We start from the raw sequence: 22309 nt of genomic DNA, 5'->3' as shown, positions 1-22309 counted from the left end.
CCATGCTGAGCCCTCCACACCGATGTCCAAACGTACACACCCAGACGTTAGGGACCCAGACTTGTGGGAAGACTCCCCTCACGGTACCGAGGAGGACGCTTCATCAACCGATGAAGAACCCTCCATGACCGACACTGTCTCAAAACCAGAGCAATCCTCTTTCTCCAAATTTCTTAGGGAGATGTCAGCAGCTCTTTCCATTCCCTTGGAGTCTGACTCTAAAAAGTCTCAAGCTTTTCTCGAAGCCCTAGACTTTGAACAACCTCCCAAAGAGTTCCTGAAGTTGCCCGTCCACGACATCTTACGGGAAACTTTCTATAAAAACTGGGAAGCTCCCCTCATGGTTCCTGGAGCCCCTCGTAAGTTAGACAGCTTATACCGGGTTATTCCAATCCCAGGTTTTGACAAGTCTCAATTGCCCCACGAGTCCCTCCTGGTGGAATCCACCTTGAAAAAATCTCAGGGTTCCAGTGTATATGCCTCCACCCCTCCTGGCAGAGAGGGTAAAACCATGGATAAATTTGATAAGCGCCTTTTCCAAAATGCCATGTTAGCCAATAGAGCCAACAACTACACCTTCCACTTCTCCCTTCTACATGAAGCATCTGGTGCAACAGCTCTCCTCCTTACAGAAATATCTTCCTGAACGTAAGGTCCCTCTTTTCCAACAGCATATTTCCAGCCTCCTCCAACTTAGGAAATTCATGGTTCACTCCATCTACGACTCATTTGAGCTGACCTCTCGCGTTTCTGCCATGGCGGTGGCTATGCGCCGTTTGGCATGGCTGAGAGTCTCTGACCTAGACATTAACCACCAGGACCGCCTGGCAAACGCACCTTGTCTGGGTGATGAACTCTTCGGAGAGTCCCTGGACTCCACAACCCAGAAACTCTCCGCACACGAGACCAGGTGGGACACTCTGATCAAACCTAAAAAGAAGACTCCACCTGCTCGCACCTACAGACAGCAGTCTTCCTACCAGCGCAGGTTCTCGGCCAGACCTCTCAACCCGCCTCAACAGCAGCCGCGCCGACCTCGGCAACAACATCAAACTCAGGCTCGCTCTCAGTCTCACCAACCTGCCAAGCCTCTACCTCCGTCAAAACCATCCCAGCCCTTTTAACTCTTTTCTCCAGGGCATAGCCAGTCTCCCAACATCATTGCCTCTTCCTCAGCCGATCGGAGGTCGCCTCCAACTCTTCCTCAGCCGTTGGGAGGTCATCACATCAGACCAATGGGTCCTCCACATCATTCGCCATGGCTACTCTCTCAACTTCCAGACTCTTCCCCCAGACAATCCTCCCGTAGAGTCTGCTTCTCACTCCTCCCAAACCCCCCTCCTCCTGAGGGAGGTCCAATCCCTCCTTCTCAATACCATCGAAGAGGTGCCTCCGGACCAAAGGGGTCAGGGATTCTACTCCTACTACTTCCTGGTACCCAAGAAGACAGGAGACCTCCGTCCCATCCTCGATCTCAGGGACCTCAACAAGTGTCTGGTCAAGGAGAAGTTCAGAATGCTCTCCCTTGCTACGCTTTACCCTCTTCTCTCTCAACACGACTGGCTATGTTCCCTGGACCTCAAAGAGGCCTACACTCACATTCCAATCCATCTGCATTCACGTCGCTACCTCCGATTTCAGATACAGCACCGCCACTAACAGTACAAGGTGCTACCCTTTGGCCTCGCATCATCGCCCAGGGTGTTCACCAAGTGCCTTATTGTGGTGGCGGCCTTTCTCAGGTCTCACAACCTCCAGGTGTTCCCCTACTTGGACGATTGGTTGGTGAAAGCACCTACGTCTCCGCTTGTGCTACAAGCCACTCAACACACCATCTCATTCCTCCATCTCCTGGGGTTCGAGATCAACTACCCCAAGTCGCATCTGCTTCCCACACAGCGACTTCAGTTCATTGGAGCAGTTCTCGACACCACTCTGATGAGGGCGTTTCTCCCCCCTGACCGACACCGGACCCTGCTCCACCTCTGTCGTCAGGTGCTCCTTCATCAAACCATCCCAGCTTGACAGATGATGGTCCTCTTGGGCCACATGGCCTTGACGGTCCATGTACTTCCTCTCGCTCGACTCCACCTCAGGACACCTCAGTGGACTCTAGCCAACCAATGGTCACAGACCACGGATCCTCTTTCTCATCCCATCTCTGTGACATCGTCTCTTCAGCAATCTCTTCAATGGTGGTTGAACTACTCCAATCTTTCCAGGGGTCTACTCTTCCATCTACCCCCTCACTCCATGATCATAACCACGGATGCCTCCCCCTATGCGTGGGGAGCTCACCTAGGAGATCTACGCACCCAGGGACTCTGGACCCCTCAGGAGCGTCAACATCACATCAATTTCCTGGAACTCAGAGCCATGTTCTATGCTCTCAAGGCCTTCCAGCACCTTCTCTACCCTCAGGTTCTTCTCCTGTGCACAGACAATCAAGTCGCCATGTACTACATAAACAGGCAAGGCGGCACCGGATCTCCCCTCCTCTGTCAGGAAGCCATCCGAATATGGACCTCTTCCTCAAATATGGAGTCTCTTCCTCAAGGCTGTATACATCCAGGGCGAACAGAACTCCCTGGACACTTCGGCCAATCTGTGTTGCAAAATTTATTTTCCTAATGGCCAACCATCCCTCCTCCCTCTCTGTTAGCTTGGAGGTCACCCATGCGTTAAGAATATGCTGCCTGCTTGTCCTGGGATAAAGCACAGTTACTTACCGTAACAGGTGTTATCCAGGGACAGCAGGCAGATATTCTTACGTCCCACCCTCCTCCCCGGGTTGGCTTCTTAGCTGGCTTATCCTAAATGGGGACCACGCTCTCCTCCGTCGGGCGGGAAGGCACTCGCGCATGCGCGGTGCGGCCAACTAGAACTTTCTAGTTAAAAAGGTCCGTACCGGGGCTCCGTCGGTGACGTCACCCATGCGTTAAGAATATCTGCCTGCTGTCCCTGAATAACACCTGTTACGGTAAGTAACTGTGCTGTATCGTCTGAAGATTTAATCACCTCACTCATCGTAACCATTTCCAGATCATTTATGAATATGTTGAAGAGCACGGGTCCAAGCACCGAGCCCTGCGGCACCCCACTGGTGACGTTCTTCCATTCCGAGTATTGTCCATTTACCCCCACTCTCTGTTTCCTATCCGCTAGCCAGTTTTTAATCCACGTGAGTATTTCACACTCTGTTCCATGGCTCTCAATTTTTCAAAGTAGTCGTTCATGTGGAACCTTGTCGAACGCCTTCTGAAAATCCAGATATACAATGTTGACTGGGTCACCCTTGTATATCTGCTTGTTTACCCCCTCAAAGAAGTGCAGCAAGATCGTCCTTTGCTGAAGCCGTGCTAACTGGTCCTCATCAGATTGTGTCTGTCAAGGTGGTCAATGATGCGGTTCTTTATCAGCGCCTCTACCTTCTTTACCGGTACCGAGGTCAGACTCATCGGTCTGTTGTTTTTCCGGATCTCCCCTCAAACCTTTTTTGAAGATCGGCGTAACATTCGCCACCTTCCAGTCTTCCGGAATCCTTCCTGATTTGATTGAAAGATTGGCTATTAGTTGAAGCAGTTCAGCTATAATCCCTTTCAGATCCTTAATGACCCTTGGTGTATGCCATCTAGTCCCGGGGATTTGTCGCTCTTAAGCCTATCGATCTGCCTGCATACTTCTTCTAGACTGACCATCAACCTTGTCAGTTTCCCATCTTCGTGTCCAGGTAATAGCCTGTCGGGTTCCGGTATGTTGTGTATATCCTCTTTGGTAAATACAGACGCAGAAAATGTGTTCAGTGTATCGGCGATGGCTTTGTCCTCCTTTAGAACTCCCTTTATTCCATGATCATCCAGTGGTCCCACCGCTTCCTTTGCGGGTCGTTTCCCCTTAATATATCAAAAGAACGGCTTGAAGTTTTTCACCTCCTTGGCTATTTTTTCCTCGTAGTCTCTTTTGGCCCCTTTTACCGCTTTATGGCACCTGCATTGATGCTGTTTGTGCTTTTTCCAGTTTTGGTCCGTTTTTGACCTTTTCCATTCCTTAAGGGAAGTCTTCTTGTCTCTGATCGCTTCCTTCATCGCTATAGTGAGCCACGCCGGTTCTTTGTTCTTTTTCCTCTTGGATTCCTTGTTGATTCACGGTATATATAGATTTTGCGCCTTGGTGACTGTGTCCTTAAAAAGGGACCATATCTGCTCTAGCGTTTTTACAGTGCATATCCTCTTCTTGATCTTTTTCCCCACCATGAGTCTCATCCCTTCGTTATTCCCTTTTCGGAAGTTCAGTGCCATGACCATTGTTCTGATTTGATGTTTCGCCCCTGCATGTATGTCGAAGCGGATCATATTGTGATCACTGCTTCCCAACGTCCCCTCTACTTCTACATCTTGCGCTTGTCCTCATAATCCATTTACAATTAAGTCCAGAATTGCATTTCCTCTCGTGTTTTCCTTGACAAGTTGTTCCAGGAAGCAATCCCCTATAGCATCCAGGAACTTGGTCTCTCTACCGCAGCCGGAGGTGCCTAGATTCTAGTCTATTCCCTGATAGTTAAAATCACCCATGATAACTGCGTTGCCTCCCTTACAATTGCGTTGAATCTCATCCTTCATTTCTCCATCAATTTCTTTGGACTGCCCTGGGGGTCGGTAGTAGATGCCGATCTTCGTTCCAGTCCATTTGTTCCCAGAATTTTGACCCTTAGAGACTCTAACTTATCCATCTGTTGTGGCGTGTTCTCTCCAGTAGATTCAATTCCCTCTTTGACGTATATGGCAACGTCCCCACCTTTTTGAGCCACTCTGTCTCTGCAGTATAGTTTGTATCCCGGTAGCACAGTGTCCCAGACGTTTTCTTCGGTCCACCATGTTTCCTTGATGCCGATGATGTCAAAGTTATCCTTTTGTGTCATAGCTTCTAATTCACCCATCTTCTTTAGGCTCCTTGCGTTTGTGTACATACTCTTGAATTTGTGGCCTGTTCCTTTCTTGTGTCCCTTTAGATCTGTCTTGCCTGAGATCTGGTGAGTCTTCCCCGCTATCTTCCTGCATGGCATCCTCCGGGTATACTGGTTCCCGAACCATTGACTCTCACTTGGTCGACTGTTGGCTTTCCCCTTCTTCCTAGTTTAAAAACTTCTCAATTTCTCTCTTGATGTTGCTTGCAAGTAGCCTTGTTCTGTCTCTGCTAATGTGGAGTCCATCCTTCCTGAATAGTTTGCTCTTCCACCAGAACGTCGTCCAGTTGTGCACAAAGTGGAACCCTTCTTCCTCATCTTCGCGTTGACTGCTTGCAGCTCCATCTGCCTCTTCTCATCAGTTATGGGTACCGACAGGATCTCCGAGAACACTACCCTCGGTGTTCTGGTCTTCAGCTTCCTTCCTAGAATCCGGAACTGTTCCTTCAGTACTTCCTTGCTGTAATTCCTGTTGCTCACGTTGTTAGTTCCCATATAGATCACCACCGCCGTATCTTCCTCTTTCACGCTGTCAATGATTCTGTTGATGCGGCTCATTAAGTCTTCTATCTTGGCTCCCGGTAGGCAAGTCACCTGTCTTCCTCCTGCTATGTGGCTATCAACTTTCCTGATGATGGAGTCCCCCATGATGATCGCTGTCATCTCTGACTTCTCTTGCCTCTCTAGATGACACAAAACTATGAAAAACTGAATGAAATCCTTCAGAAATTAGAAGACTAGGCATCCAAATGGCAAATGAAATTTAATGTGGCTATAGCTTTTGCTATCTGATATCTATTCTCTAGACTTTAATTACTTAAATTGTGCTAACTATTCCAGTGCAATAGGTGAGTCATTCTAGACAAGCGGGTTCTCTCCCAATGGCTGCAAACCATCTGCAGAAGGAATCCATTCCAGATTTTTTTCTCTGACTCCTCTACTTCACAGGGAGCTCTGCTGCCACCTGCAGTTTTTCCCTTTTGCACGCGAGCCGGAAGGAATGTTTTTGTTCTGCTCTCAGATTTCCTGTCTTCTGGACAAGGCTGCTCTGATGAACACTCTCCAGAAGTGCCTCCCTTTGACCTTGGAGGTTCGAGCCAGCAAGAGTTGGTGGCTGAGACCTCAAACCCTTACCATGGGCATGCCTCTGCAGATCATTTCCTGGGCGGTAGTCACGACAGATGTCAGTCTCTGCAGCTGGGGTGCTCATTGCACTTGAGGCCCAATTCAGAGGCGTTGGATGCCCTCTCAAATGAAGTGGTCAATCCACCAGCTAGAGTTGTGTACAATTCGTTTGGCTCTGGTGTAACCTGCAGGATTACTGATTGTCATGCAGTAGGCGCTCATTTTGCAGCTGCCATTTCCAGAATCGGGCCCTTCTAGCCTACCTAATAACTAGGGCAGGTTACAATTTACAGACATCCAAAGGAAAATTCATATAAAACAATAAAAACACTACAAAATACAACACAAACACAAGTGTCAACATAGTACAGACCCCTCACTCAGTACTGCTTCCCAACCATCTCTGCTCATCATATGCCTGTTCAAAGAGGTGAGTTTTGGACTGTTTTTAAAACTGACACAAATGTATATTCTTTTTTCTTTTTATTTAGAAAAACACTTCGGGAAATATTAATGGTAGCAAAACTTAAGCATGAAAATATTGTACAGTATTATCATGCCTGGTGTGGTAAAGACACTTATATTGATTCAGATGCATCCACTTCATTCAGTGAAGCAAGGTAATAAAGTCTTTAGTTTCCAGCAGTTACCTTAAATAATCATGTTTATGTCTGGTGTTTTTGTTGTAGATTTGGGCTACATTATCAGCCCTATTCATTAAAGTTTGTTAGCATGTTAATGTGAAAAACACACATTATTAGTGAATATGCCAGATGAGAAATTTTGAAAGTTGTGATGAATAGCGTGCATTACTGTGAATTTTTTTCATCCTTTTTTTAAAAGGTCAGTGACAAAAATGGATATATTAAACACTGGTCCTAGCAACATGATTGTTATATACTGAGGGCTCCTTTTACAAAGGTGCGCTAGTGGTTTTAGTGCATGCACTGGATTAACATGCGCTATAGCGTGCACTAGCCAAAAAACTACCACCTTCTCAAGAGGAGGCGGTAGCAGCTAGCGCGCGTGGCATTTTAGCGCACGCTATTCCGCACATTAAGGCCCTAGCGCACCTTCATAAAAGGACCCCTGAGTGTTCATGCTTATTCCAGATACTGGAAAAAGTATACTAAAATTAACCCTCCCCCTTTACAAAACTGTGAACGCAGTTTTTAGCACTGGCTGATGCGTTGAATGCTCTGTGCTGCTCCCGAAGCTAAAAACCACTTTTACAGTTTTCTAAAAAGGGGAGGGGGTAAATGTTTGTTTTAAGGAGACCATTGAAAGTTTATTGATTCTTACAAATTACAAAGAATAGGAATATAATCCCAAACTAGTAAGTTATATGTGGCAAACTGTTCTATTTTAATTTTGATAAACTATGTAAAAACTGCAAAAACATTTTTGGGGCTTATCATGTATATATACAGTATAGCTATAAAAACTAAGTGGCCTGTTTACTAAAGGGTACTAGGCAGTTAGCATGGACCTGCAGTAATGGGAACTTTAATCCTAAAAATAGCCAGAGTGCTAAACCTTCCATGCTGTGTTAGGCAGCAGGAACTATACAGGTGGAGGGGCATAATCAAAAAATACGTCTAAGTCCGTTTTGGGCCTAAGTCGCTAGTCGCCTAAAGTGTAAAACGTCCAAAGTCCATTCTCAAAAAATACGTCAAAATTATATATATATTTTTTCACGTTTTATATCTAGCCATTTGATTGTCCAGACTGCTAAGTCGTCTATCTTTATACCCCATTCTTGTCTAAAAATTCATCTAAGTCAAAAACACCTCGGACAAGACCTTTTGGACATGGGAGGGGTCAGTAAAGTGATGGACTGGCCACCCAGACATTGCAACAGAGTAGTGGGGCACCTTACAGGGCACTGCTGTGAACTTCACAAAAAGAGTGCCACATAAACATCTCACCACAACTCCCTTGCAGGTCATGGTGAGCCCCCCCAAAAAAAAATTGCATTGAACTGAGAGGTTACTGCGGTAAAGAAATAAATATTTATGTTATATCTGATCCCTCTCTCTCTCTGGGGATTACATAGGATCTGCTCATTCTATCTTCTCCAGGATGCTACAGCAGAGCTACTGCTCTGTCCCTGCTCACCACCTCTCCCTGGGGATGCAGCAGAGTCACGGCTGTGCTCCCTACAGACCCCCCTCTCCCTGAGGATGCAGTGAGGTCACTGCTCTGTATTCCCTATGGACCCTGAAGATATAATATGGTCACTGCTCTGTATTCCCTATGGACCCCCCTCTCCCTGGGGATGCAGCAGGGGCACTGCTCTAGTAACATAGTAGATGATGGCAGATAAAGACCCAAATGATCCATCCAGTCTGCCCCAACCTGATTCAATTTAATTTTTTTTTTCTTCTTAGCTATTTCTGGGCAAGAATCCAAAGCTCTACCTGGTACTGTGCTTGGGCTCCAACTGCTGAAGTCTCTGTCAAAGCTCACTCCAGCCCATCCACACCCTCCCAGCCATTGAAGCTCTCCCCAGCCCATCCTCAACCAAAAGGCCATATATAGACACATACCATGCAAGTCAAGTGTTCTCCCTAGAGCCTTTTAGCTGGGCATTCCGCCTGACTAATTTAGATGACCACCTGGCTATCATCTCGGTCGCGAATCCTGCTGCCGCTGCTCAAACATTTTTTAAAAACACCCTCTCACCGGCTTGGGGATTCCCCGGGCTGACTCGGCACAGCCTGAAGAGATGCTGGAAGTTGAACGTTTGACTCCCGCCTCTGCCTGACTTTTTTTCTTTTTAAAGCACCAGCAAGCGACTTGAATCCGCGCTCTAGGGGTCTAATGGTTATGTCCCGAGGGTGGAATGGGAAGAGAAAGGAAGCCAGCATGGACATTGCACAGGTGTCCAACCCGCGGCCCAACAAGGAGTTTTGTGCAGCCAAGCTTCTCCTTCCCTCCCTTCCTTCTGTGCCTCCCTCCGGCGGGTAGTTTTCTGGCCGACTCCCTTGATGCAGTTATCTGCTGGCATCCTCGGCTCCTCATGCACGATCTGCGGCTGTGTCGGAGAGAAGGCTTCTGAATCAGCAGTGAATCACGAGGAGCCGACACCACCCACGGACGACTGCAGCAAGGGACCGGCCAGAAAATAAACACTCGCCGGGAGGCACAGAAGGAAGGGAACAGTTCCAGTACAGGAGTGGATCACCGACAGCCATAAAATAAATGCTTCCAGCACAGCCACGGATCGCATGAGGAGCCAGCCACCACCGCCTGCAGCTTTCACCAGAAAAACGATTGCAGCATGGGAGCCGGCAAGAAGGTAAATACCCGTTGGAGGGAGGCACAGAAGGGAGAGGGAGAAGGTCGTGTTGGGACTTGAGAGGGAGCACAAACTTTGGACAAATGATGAAGGGGGGAGGGCACATGAGCCATAGGATTGAAGAATGGAGGTAGGGAGGGAACAGTAAGGGAGTATTGGATGTAAGAGAGGGAAAGAGATAGTGCACATGGAGCGATGAAGAAAAAGGAGAACTGTTGGACAGAGAGAAGAGGGAGAGAGAATTATTTGACATGGTGGTGGGAGAGGAGTGAGGTAGAGATGCATGGGCGCGGAGAGGAGGGGGAAGAGCATGCTGGGCCAAGGAAGCCTCCTGGACTGGGTTGTTTTTTTTAAGTACAGAGGGGGAGTGTATTAAAAGAAGTGCCAGATTGGGCGTGGGAGGGAGAACTTATGGGGCCAAAAACAGAAGACGGAGAGAGAGATGGTGGGCAATGGTCTGAAGGGAGAGAAGTTGGACCTGGGGTGGTGTGGAGGAAGAGGGAAAGAGATACTTGAAGGAAGAACTGTTGTGAAGAGAGAGGGAGAAATGGTGGACCAGGGGGAGGGAGGCAGGCAGGCATGGGAAGAGATGGGGTGGGGGGCAGTTGGATCTGGGGATGGAAGAGAGGTAGGGAGAAATTTTAGGCCTGTGGATGGAAGTCAGAGAGATGCAGCATCTCAATCTTTTTTTTTTCCCTCCATTTCATTGTTCAGCATCAAGGGGGGAGGGAAGAAGAAAAACAGAAAAGAGAGGGAGCAAAATGTTGAACCATGGGAGGGCAGGAAGGATGAGATCTGGGATATGAAAGGGGATGGAAAGAAAGGGACAGGGAGTTACAGCCTGACTAGTGGAGAGAGGGAGGGGGATTCTGAAAGTGGTGAGCCATGGGGATGAGGTCAAAAGAGAGATGACAAGATGAGTGAGAGAACAGTGAGTACAGTGGTAGAAATGTGATAATGGGTAGTAGACAGAAACAAATAGGAGGTTGGGAAAGGAGTGAGATGGGAAATGGGAGAGCTAGGGACTGAGAGAAGATGGAGAATTGAGAGGTAGCTGAATATTTAAATAGAAGAAGGGTGAGAAAGAAGGCAAGATTTGAGTGGACAGAGGCAAAAAAGAAAAGAAAAAGTTAAGAAAGCTGAAAGGGAAAAATCAATACATTGGAGACAGACATACGGAAGGAATGGAACAGTTTTGAGAAGAGGAGAAAAACTGGAGAGCAGATACTGCAAAGAGAATTGGTAGAAGATAGACAAAAAGCAGAAAGAGAAACTGGGACCAAGATGATGGAAAAACAAAATATCCAGACAAGATAGAAAAAATTGTTTTATTTTGAATTTATTAGCTGGAATATGTTAGCTTTGGGCTATGTCATCTTGAGTCAGGGGTGTCAGTGATGCTGCAGTTGGTGAGTGGAGAAAATGGGGGCATAGCCAGGCACCCAATTTTGTGTGAGCCTGGCCCTCAGGATCCCATCTCTCCCTCTCCCATCCAGGTGAGGTGATCTGATCTGGTCCCTCCTCCCACTGCCAGTGCCTATCTTTTTAAGAGCCTGACTGATACATGCTGCTTGTGCTGGCCACACAGGCTTCCTTCCGATGCAACTTCCTATTTCCACAGAGGTGGAGTGCATCAGAAGGAAGGCTGTGGAGCCAGCATGACATAGAAACATAGAAAATGACGGCAGAAAAGGGCCACGGCCCATCTAGTCTGCCCACACTAATGACCCACCCCCTAACTTCCTCCAAGAAGAGATCCCACGTGCCAAATAAAAACATAGAAAATGACGGCAGAAAAGGGCCACGGATGACGGCAGAAAAGGACCATCACTTATCAGTCAGGCTGCTCACTGCCTGCAAAGATTGGCCCTTTAAAGGTAGGGGGAGGAGAGGTTTGGGGAGCTGTTAGCTAGCTGGGCTTGGGAATCCCCACTAGCCCACCTTTATAGATATGCTGCCACTGGGTAGGCCTGAACTCAAAGTGAGTGGGCCTGGTCCTACCTGTTGCTATGCCACTTATGTCAATGGGAGCTATTTTGAACATTTGTAAATTTATTCAAGATGATATAGTCCAAATTTTATTGAAATTTGTCAGCTTTTGAGAGTTATGTAGAAAATAAACTTTGTATAGTTTTTTGTTGAAACACAGTGTGTGTATATGTGTATGTATATGTTGGGCAGCATCGACATAGTGGAGCCACACACTACGTGGGAGAAGGCAGTGGCAAACCACTCCTGTGCTCTGCCGTGAAACATCACGGTGTGTTACAAGGGATCAGTAGCCAACTCAGTAGCATAATAACATAACATAAAAATCAACTTCTGGACCGCATAACCTTGAAGATCTATGCAGTTTACAAAAGATTAACTTACAGCCGAGCAATCATAACAGAATTTAGTTACCCAAAAATCTAGAAAATAAGTAAGTTTTCAAATGCCTCCAAATCCATCCAATCCATATATACATGTCTCTCTCTTATATAAACTTACTGTACCTACCCCACACCATTCACTGCTATACCTGCTCCAAAGTTCCTCTTATAGCGCAGTCTTAAAGAATAAATAAAAAAGAGAATATATTGACACATACAGCACTTTAAACATAGAAACATGGCAGCAGATAAAGGCCAAATGGCCCATGAAGTCTGCTCATCCACAGTTAGGTTTATAGTGTAATGCTGAAATGAATCCTTTAATCAGATAGACATTTATAATAGTTGTCTTATTCAGATTTGATTATAATATTCTAATCTGCATTTTATCTAGTGAAAACAGTGAACAGGTGATTGACTGTCTTTTTATTCAAATGGAACTTTGTGAGAAGGGGACCTTAAAGGATTGGATTAGCGATAGAAATGAAATTGATGAGAAGCTATCTTTCTCTATATTTGAACAAATGCTGCAAGGGGTGAAATATATTCATTCCAACAATTTAATTCATCGAGACCTAAAGGTAAGTATAAACACATGTATTTGTGTTATTGTACTCCTCAAATTCTTTAACTGAATACCCAATAGAAAGCTTCTTCATCCTGTAACCCTACTATGTTAAGAAAAGACTGGAAATATGGAGGCCAGTATCCACAGAAAGCCAACAGGCTAGTCTAGTCATCTAAGTTAGAGACACCTAAACCTGAGTGAATTTGCAGCTGAACTCAAAGACCCCTTACATTGTGTTGTTGGGGCGTTTTCCCATTCAGTTGGTGCATAAAAAAGTTAGTATGCGTATAAATGCACTTATGCAGGTGGGCATTCACATTGGAGGAGCATTAGTGGAGTATCATTTATTAGTATGATTATTACATCAGCTGTGTGGCTGGCATAAGTTCTCGCACTAAGTCCATATGAGCATATATGCCTGGTTATGCTGGAATTCTATAAAGGAAAGTTGACACCTATTGTCCTTTATAGAATAGGCATCGGTTAGGTATAGAATTGCTGACCAACTCTGTACTGTACCTTAGTAAAATGGGCTTTTAGGTGTCGTGAGTATTGAGCACTTTTTACTTTTATCACAGCTCTATAAATAGATTTAATAATATTTAAATATAATTATAATTATTGTGAAGTGTTCAGACCAATACCCATAAATTCAGTGATCTCACCGAACTGGGGTATACTTGGGACCATCATATCACTTCTCTTGTCCCTTTGCCAGCCTCCTTCATTTATACAATACAATGGATCTTATTGTGTATGCTTATGAGAAGATAGATTTCACTTATCTTGAAGGTAACTTCAATGGGCTTGGCACCTATCTCCTTGACCTCCAGCTGCGGTGAGATTAAAGTGCATAAACCTTAAAGTGCTTTGTGCTACTTGTGCTTGCCATTGCAACCGTGCTTGCTAAAATTAGTTGGGGGGCCGGGCTTAATATCAACTAATTTTAGCAAGCACGATTGCAATGGCAAGCACAAGTAGCACAAAGCACTTTAAGGTTTATGCACTTTAATCTCACCGCAGCTGGAGGTCAAGGAGATAGGTGCCAAGCCCATTGAAGTTACCTTCAAGATAAGTGAAATCTATCTTCTCATAAGCATACACAATAAGATCCATTGTATTGTATAAATGAAGGAGGCTGGCAAAGGGACAAGAGAAGTGATATGATGGTCCCAAGTATACCCCAGTTCGGTGAGATCACTGAATTTATGGGTATTGGTCTGAACACTTCACAATAATTATAATTATATTTAAATATTATTAAATCTATTTATAGAGCTGTGATAAAAGTAAAAAGTGATTTAATAATCATCACAGAATAACATTGTATATCTCCCCAGTGGTTAGTGTAGTGAGTATTGAGCAGAAATGTTTCCTAATGTTAGGATTGTTGTTCTCTTTTCAATATCTGAGTTAGGTATCTAGTGTTTGAAATAAGCCTTAGGCATCTAATTTACTTCCCCTAACATTGGCCTCCTCTCCTCTCTCCATTCACATTAAATGTAGTTTACAGAGGATGGTGTGATTACATTACATTACATTAAAAACTAAAATAAGGAATACTAGAATTGGTGCATCAGATACATGTGCCTTACGCAGATAACTGCCAATATAAGTACCCCTTTATGTATGTTATATGCTATGTGCTAGCCTAAAAAGTAGCACTTCAGTACCGTAGTGAACACCTGTAAAGGAGGCTTCTTGTGCAATAGGACTGGAAGTCTTGACCAATGGGTTAAAACCCTTATTAGCTGTGAGGTTTGTAGAAAGCCCACTGTTTTGTTTTCATGCTCCACTACCTATCAGAGCTCAGGGTCTGTACCCTTGGGAGCAATCTCTCCCTAGGTTCATCTGCAATGGAGTTTAGCAGCTCATCCCAGATTCTGTCCACAGTGGCCTTGAGCACAGACTGAGCACTTTCTGTGGCGGTTTTATCCAGGATTGGGGATGACTGTGTTCCTGTCTCCATGAGAGTCTGAGGGTCCAGTTCCACATTGGGAACTGGACAGCAAGTCACAGAAACAAGCCATCTGTTGGACTCCAGGCTTGTCTGAGGCAGAAATCTTCTTTCACCTCTCATCAAAGGTTTCCCAATGTAGCTCCAGCATAGAAGCATGGCACAGTGAGTAAAGCAATTGCAACCTATGGGGAAAATCAGGGAGACCCTTAAAAGTCATTTTTAAAGGTTTTTGAGGTTAGGGATCAGGTTCCCCACCTCCCAAAACCCCTTCCCTGCATTTTGAGTTTGCATTTTTTTTCTCCATCAGCCATTTTAGGCACTAAAATCACTATTGCTCCAGCCATCTTGGATTTCCCAATTTTGTTTTAAAAGTCTCAGTCTGCCTCAATACCCCTTATTTTTGACAGAAAACAATATAGATCAGGGGTCTCAAAGTCCCTCCTTGAGGGCCGCAATCCAGTCGGGTTTTCAGGATTTCCCCAATGAATATACATGAGATCTATGTGCATGCACTGCTTTCAAAGCATATTCATTGGGGAAATCCTGAAAACCTGACTGGATTGCGGCCCTCAAGGAGGAACTTTGAGATCCCTGGTATAGATGGATTCCTCAGGTGGAGATACTTCGGATTCATGAAAGATTTGTGGTGGATGCCTATCTGCAGGGGGTCATTGTTCCATGTGCCGTGCAGCACATAAGGAGGGGAGCTTCTGGCTTCACCTCCCCTTATGTTTCTGGTGACTTAGGTGCTCAGCTAGAGCATTTTCTGGGCCAGATATGAAAGTGGAAAGTTGTCTCCAGTGTCACTGAAGGCACGCTCAACTCACAGTGTTGCGTCATCCTGGGCGAAATCTAGAGTGGTCTCACCTGCTGAGATTTGCAGGGCAGCCACTTAGTCCAATCTCCACACATTCACTAAGTTTTACAGGGAGGATGTGGCAGTTGCATTGGATACCACTTTTGGGTCCTCAGTACTGGCAGCAGACTCATCTATCCACCCTAGGAACCAGGGACTGCTCTGATTCAAACTTCTGGTCAAGACTACCAGTCCTGTTACACAAGAAGGAACGATTAGGTTCTTACCTTGCTAATCTTCTTTCTTGCAAACAGGAATGGTAGTCTTGATGCCAACCCTATCAAATGTATAGTAGCCTGCTTTCTGTTTCAGACATGCCTGCTTAGTCAGTTGTCTTGTTTCTATCTCCTGTGCAGTAGGATCAGGAATGAAGAGGAGTTCACTCATAAGAGCAACAGATCTATTGGTGCAGATGGCACATAGATAGGTGGTTCCTTTTATTTCCATATTGTTTGTTTCGTTTAGTAGAAGTTTAAAAGCATTGTTCTTTAATGTTTGTATTTAGAACAGGACAGACTTACGTAGTTTCAGGAAGTTTCTCCGTATTCCTTTCTTATGTTTGCATTCTAGGACTCACTAAAAGCTTTGGTACCGACTGAAGGGGTGGAACTCATTCCAGAGTGATGGGAAGTGAGAGCATGAAAACAAAACAGTGGGCTCTCTACAAAACTCGTGAGTAATGAGGATTTAACCTGCTGGTCAAGACTACCAGTCCTGTTTACAAGAAAGATTAGCAAGGCAAGAACCTAATCTTTCCATGTTTAGGTGATGGACATGTCCGCTATCAACATGTGTATCTTAGAGAATTCTATCAAATACACATTTTTGGCACATTTAGGGCTCCTTTTACGAAGCCGCGTTAGCAGTTTAATGTACGTAATAGTGCGCGCTAATTTGCCGGCCGCGCTAACCGCTACCGCCTCCTTTTGAGCTGGCGGTAGTTTTTTGGCTAGCGCGGGGGTTAGCACACACTAAAACTGTGCGTGTGATAAAGCCGCTAATGCGGCTTCGTAAAAGGAGCCCTTAGACTTGCCTACTTAACGCTGCCATTGATTGGGCATAAAAAGGTGCACCTATGTGGCCATATGCTAGTATTCTGTAATAGAATCAGGGCATTCTGATTCTCCTATAGAATTGGCACTCCCTGTGCTATATCAGGATTACACCCTAAGTGACTGTCATTGTTGCCCTAGTTAATTCAAATTGGATACAACAAAAGGAGTGTATTTCATCAATTGTATATGTTGTGTAGGGATTAATATAATGGCTTATTTTCAAGAGAGGTTGTTTTGTTGTTGTTCATTTTAGCCATCAAATATATTTTTATCTGAAGACTCAAAAATAAAAATTGGGGACTTTGGACTTGTAACCTCAAAGACTGATCAAGGTAACAAGTCACTGGAACGAACAGTAGGAACAGGAACACCAACTTACATGGCCCCTGAACAGGTAATTCTGTTTTATTAGGGTCTTTAAATGCAAAACTTTATTGGTCATTAGCTTTCCCTTTAAGCAATGTGTGCAAGAATTGTCAGCCAATGCTAGAGAAGTAATTAAATTGCAATTTATTTACTCAACAGTTCTCTGATTTTTGTTAACGTCCAATATGCCGTGCTATAATGTGTTTAGTTTTATTGAACAACCTGCAATAGAATAACCACAAAAATTAAAATATGAGCTTAACAGTCTGTACCTCTTCTGTATATCAAATTTATACTATACCATTTTGCAAAAAAAAAAAAAAAAAGTAACATTTTTGGAACAGTGTATGCTCATGTCAAGTTCTTTGAGGTGCTAGCAGAAAGTACCTTTCAATACTGATAAACTAAGATAACCTCCTTTGCCTGTCCCTTGGCTCTGTCTTTAGATCTGAATTAGTTTGTACTTAGCTCATGCCTTTCTCAATACATTCAGAAACAGTAGATATTTTCCTGTCCCTAAAGGGCTTAAAATCTGTTTGTACCAGAGACAATGGACGGTTAAAATGACTTGCTCCAAGAGTACAAGGAGTGTCAGTGAGATCTGAAGCTGGTGTCCCTTGTTCTCAGCCACTACTCTTAACTAGGTGACTTTTCTATATTCTTCTACCTCAGTGTCTCTCAAACTGTGTGCCACAGCACAGTGGTGTGCCCCAAAGAGATTCTTAGTGTGCCACAAGAGATTCCAGAATTCTACTTTATTTTAAAAATTTCCCTTCATAGGTATACACTAAAATAGATGACATGTATGTCATGTACACAAGAGTATGTCAATGTTATGAGCATATATGTGCGTAAGGAGATAAGCATCGTTCTTTGACATGATTGGTCCTTGAAAACTAACAGCAAGTAATTGTATTTTTATTTTTTATGCAGTAGTTATCCTAAAACTTGAGCAACAAAGCAATCAAAGTTTTTGTTACTGCAGTTGAAAAAAAGAGAATGACTGCAGATGGTGGGTGATGAAATGCGTGTTTGCTTGTCAACTATCGAGATGCATTTTGCGTTAATTTGCACTCAAAAACAAGCACATCCATTGCTTTGATTAGCAATTCTGTTCTATCTATTTTAGTTTCACCATTATTAAAACTACCCATACACAGCTTAAATAACTTTTAAATAAATAACCCTCAAATTTAATTTTTTGTTGGTTTTGCAATTTTATAATTTCAATTATAATGTGCCGCAAAAAACATTTACTCCATTTAGTGTGCCGGAGCTAAAAATGTTTGAGAGACACTGTTCTACCTGTTCTGAGTCCTCAGTGCAGACAGCTATATGTAATGTGCACACTGTTTTCTTACCTCTCAGTAACTTCATTCACTGTAGCCATCTATAGGACCAGCCACTGAGTTAATTTGTCTACCAATCACAGAGATTCTTTGAACTCTAAGTATCAAAGGTGTTTACTACTACCGTGTTTCCCCAAAAATAAGACCTACCCCAAAAATAAGCCCTAGCAGGATTTTCGGGGTAGGTCTTAATATAAGCCCTACCCCTAAAATAAGCCCTAGTCCCAGGATTCGCCGGCAGTTTCCCTTCCCTCCCTCCCATCCCTTGTGCAGTAGAACCTTTGAGTGAGCACCCGCCGTGCAGCCAAATCCCCCCCATCCTTCCTTCTCTCCCTCCCTCCCATCGGAACACTGCCACGAGCCTTACTTACCTCTCTAAGCAGCGTCGGGCTGGCAGCACGCTAAACAGGCTTCTTCAGCCTTGTCCACTCATGAATTCAGTCTGCCGCGTTACTGATGATATCATCAGTAATGCGGCATTCTGAATTCATGAGCGGCCATGGCCGATTCAACCTGTTTAGTGTGCTGCCAGCCCGACGCTGCTTAGGGAGGTAAGTAAGGCTTGTGGCAGGTTGCTGATGGGAGGGTGGGAAGGATGGGGATTCGGCTGCGCGGCGGGTGCTGGGGGTGGGCTGTGCTTGCTCAAGGGTTCTGCTGCACAAGGGATGGGAGGGAGGGGAGAGAAGCTGGTAAGGGTCCTGCTGCACGAGGGATGGGAGGGAGTGTAGGATAGAAGCTGCACATGTGGGAGAGAGAAAGGAAAGAGGAAGAATTGGGGTGAAGGAGAGATGATCTTGTACATACCCCAAAAATAAGACCTAGTTTCTTTTTTGGGCCTAAAATTAATATAAGACACTGACTTATTTTCTGGGAAACACGGTACTACTACTAGATTTATTATTCCTATATCGCTATCAGGTACAATGCAGTACTGTACATTAAACTCGCAAGAGACAATCTCTACTCAAAAGAGCTTAAACTCTAATTATGCCAGACAAACTGGACAAAAGTATGAATCTATACACACTGCTCAGGTGGGGAATTACAAAGGGAATAATGAGGTATATTAGATAGCGTAGGGGACTATAGAAGGAGTGGTAAACAGATACGAGTGCTTTACAAGTGCGTTGGGGTTAAGGCTTAAACGCAGCTTCAAAAAAGTGGGCTTTCAGTATTGATATATTCTAATCACAAAAATAGAAAATAAGGGAGAACATACCTGCATTGGTGGTGTTATTAGAGGGGACTTATTTGCCTTGGATAGCAGTGCTCATTTTATAGCTAGAGCCAGGAGACATCGGGAGCAGAGTTCCTGCGGGCATCCGAGGAGACAGCTACATCGACGTCATCCGGGTCCTTCACTTGTGAGTGAAAAGGACGCCGAGACTGCCTACCCACGGAGAACATACCTGCATTGGTGGTGTTATTAGAGGGGACTTATTTGCCTTGGATAGTAGTGCTCATTTTACAGCTAGAGCCAGGAGACATCGGGAGCAGAGTTCCTGCGGGCATCCGAGGAGCCAGCTACATCAACGTCATCCGGGTCCTTAACTCGTGAGTGAAAAGGACGCCGAGTTGGCTACCCACGGAGAACATACCTGCATTGGTGGTGTTATTAGAGGGGACTTATTTGCCTTGGATAGTAGTGCTCATTTTACAGCTAGAGCCAGGAGACATCGGGAGCAGAGTTCCTGCGGGCATCCGAGGAGACAGCTACATCAACGTCATCCGGGTCCTTCACTCTTGAGTGAAAAGGACGCCGAGACTGCGGCACCCGGGTGCAGGGCGTGGCCAAAGGGGCGTGCCCTAAGGGGCAGGCCGAGCCCCTTGGAGACAGTGGGAAACAGTGAGTTATATAACTGTTTGTGTTATTATTTATCATGGGCAAAAGAAAGGGGAAAGCTAAGGTTTCTACACCTATTATAATGGGTCCCATAGATAAGCATTTCATGCCAGCCAATGTCTCGGGCCATAGCCGAGGTGCCGACTCCCTATCAGGAGCATCTTTGAGCCCCCTAGAAAGAACTCCGCCTCCTCCACCTATAAGTACTGTTGGTTTGGAACCTAGGAATGGTTCCAGTTTTCAACCTGTGAGAGTACCTGACCAACAAGTATCTTCTCCATTAGTTTATGGAGAGATACCTAAAGCCTTATCTTTTCAGGATGAGGCTATGGTTGTCAGAAAAACCCAGGAAGAGCCACAGGAAGTTTCCTTGAAAGATATTATGGCATATTAATATTAGAGTGGAGGGTTTATTGAGGTCAGTAATGGATCAGAATGTTAAATTTTCACAGGATGTTGTTAGCAAGATGGAAAATGTTGATTCCAATTTGAAGATTATTAAAAAACGGATTAAGACAACAGAGTCTCAAGTGGCTACACTTCAAGCCGTATCTTCAACAGCTGTTAAAGATTTTCACATTACTCATTTAAAATTTGAAAAAATGGAAAATAGTTTAAGGGCAAAAAATCTACATTTGGTCAATTTTCCCAAAACACAATTATTGTCTCCAGAAATATTAATTCAGAAATATTTTAAAGAAGTATTGGGATTGGCAAACGCAGAGGAATTGCCCTTAACAAATTTATATTATATTCCACAGAGAAAAAAGAGTCTTTTGGCTATGGGAGTAGAACAGTTGGAGCAAATGGAGTTTGACTTAACGGGTTTTTTAGAAGACTCTCAAGATGTAATCCAAACTAGATCTACCCTTCTAATAACTTGTGTTACAGAGATAGATAAATCCTTAATAATGAAAGCTTATTTTCAGAATAAGCTAATGAAATTTTGTGGAGATAATGTGTTGATTTTTCCAGATGTGGCCCATACCACACAATTGAGAAGAAAAGCCTTTTTAGCTTTGAAACCAAGGGTGTTGGCTTTGGGAGCCACATTTTATTTGAAGTTTCCATGTAAATGCTTAGTTAAATTTAAAGAATGTGAATATGTGTACTGGGACTCTACTCATTTGGAACAATTTTTACAACTTCATGAAACTAGTAAGGCTGATATCTGACTTAGTATTGGAGTTTAATTATGTAAGCACCATAATTTGTTTGATCTTTTTGATCTTGATTATATAATATATGTATCTGTTTAATTAAGATATATTCTCCCAATAACGTGGGCTTGAGGAAATGATTTGGATATTTTATGTTTAAACTTTAATTTCTCTGTAAAAATCCTTTCTTTCTTATTGTTGTAAAATGTTAATGATGAAAATTTTGAATTTAAAAAAAAAAATAGAAAATAAATTTTTTTTCTACCTTTTATTGTCTCATCATTTTATTCTTCAAATCATGTTGCTCTCAAGTGTTGGTCTCTGCTTCCTTTTGTCTTCTCTTAACTCATTTGCCAGGGTCTCCTGATCATTTGACATTTCTTTTTTCTCCATGTTCACCATCCATCTTCTATCTCGGTGTATGAATTGTTCCCCGTGTTCAGCATCTCCCTTCTCTTTGTCTCCTATACGTCCCTTTCTAGTATTTCCCCTGTGCCCATCTCCCTGCTTTCATCATCTCACCATTCTATGATCTCGGTTTTGCCAGAAATTACATCGGAAGGAGGGACCTAGCCAGAAGAAGGTCCCAGAGCAAGCCTATTTCTGCGATGTTGCCTCTTCGTCCACAAAGTTTCTAAGAGGCTGGTAAGCCTGGGGCATGAGGCACAAAGGGACTGACCCAGGGGAGTCGCAGGTTGTTGTTTTTTGCCGTGATAGAGGGAATGAGCGGGGCTATTGGACCTGCAATAGGGAGGGGGGGCTGCTGCTTGACCCATGATAACGAGGGAGGCTGCTGGCCAGGAGGGGTGGGGTAGGAGGTGACTCGTGGCAGATCCTTTACTGGAGGGATAAGGCCATTTACTGCTCTGTGGGGTGGTGAAAAGCCTTGTTCCCGTACCCATGACAAACAGCCGAACAGTTCCCGTGTCATTCTCTACTGCAGAGTGAATACACTTGTAGATCAATAAGAGTAGTTTGAACTTTGCAGAAAAGGATAGGGAGCCATTGACATGATTTGAATAGAAAGGTAATGTGAGCACTGGTGGATTACGAGGCATGCAGCAGCATTCTGAACAGACTGAAGGGGAGAAAGATGGCTAACAGAAGACCTTTAAGAAGCAAGATACAATAGTCAAGGCAAGAGGTGATGAGAGCGTGGATGGGGGTCTTAGCAGTGTGCTCAGAAAGATTTTAGTGACATTGTAGAGAAAGAAATGGCAGGTTTTGGTGGTCGATTGGATATATGAAGAGATGAGTCAGAGATGACCCTAAGGTCTGCCAACAAGACAGGGAAAATGAGTGTTATTCACAGAAATAGAGAATGGAGGAGGAGGAGAGGCAGGTTTAGGAGGAAAGATAAGGAGTTCAGTCTTGGCCATATTTAATTTTAG

At 44.3% G+C, this 22309-nt stretch overlaps 1 protein-coding gene across 1 annotated transcript in view; it reads left to right on the top strand.

Moving 5' to 3' along the window:
• The window catches only part of EIF2AK2 (eukaryotic translation initiation factor 2 alpha kinase 2), a 219518-nt gene that overhangs the window by 179447 nt on the left and 17762 nt on the right, over positions 1-22309 (top strand). Inside the window, exons 17-19 of the mRNA XM_033937032.1 lie at positions 6580-6708; positions 12156-12342; positions 16454-16594. Of these exons, the coding sequence (XP_033792923.1) occupies positions 6580-6708; positions 12156-12342; positions 16454-16594 (457 nt within the window). The remainder of the gene's footprint in view (positions 1-6579; positions 6709-12155; positions 12343-16453; positions 16595-22309) is intronic.

This window comes from Geotrypetes seraphini, chromosome 3, assembly GCF_902459505.1.
Source record: "Geotrypetes seraphini chromosome 3, aGeoSer1.1, whole genome shotgun sequence".
Classification (NCBI taxonomy): domain Eukaryota; kingdom Metazoa; phylum Chordata; class Amphibia; order Gymnophiona; family Dermophiidae; genus Geotrypetes; species Geotrypetes seraphini.
Note: the sequence above shows the minus strand (reverse complement) of the source record. Positions and strands in the feature narration are given on the sequence as shown.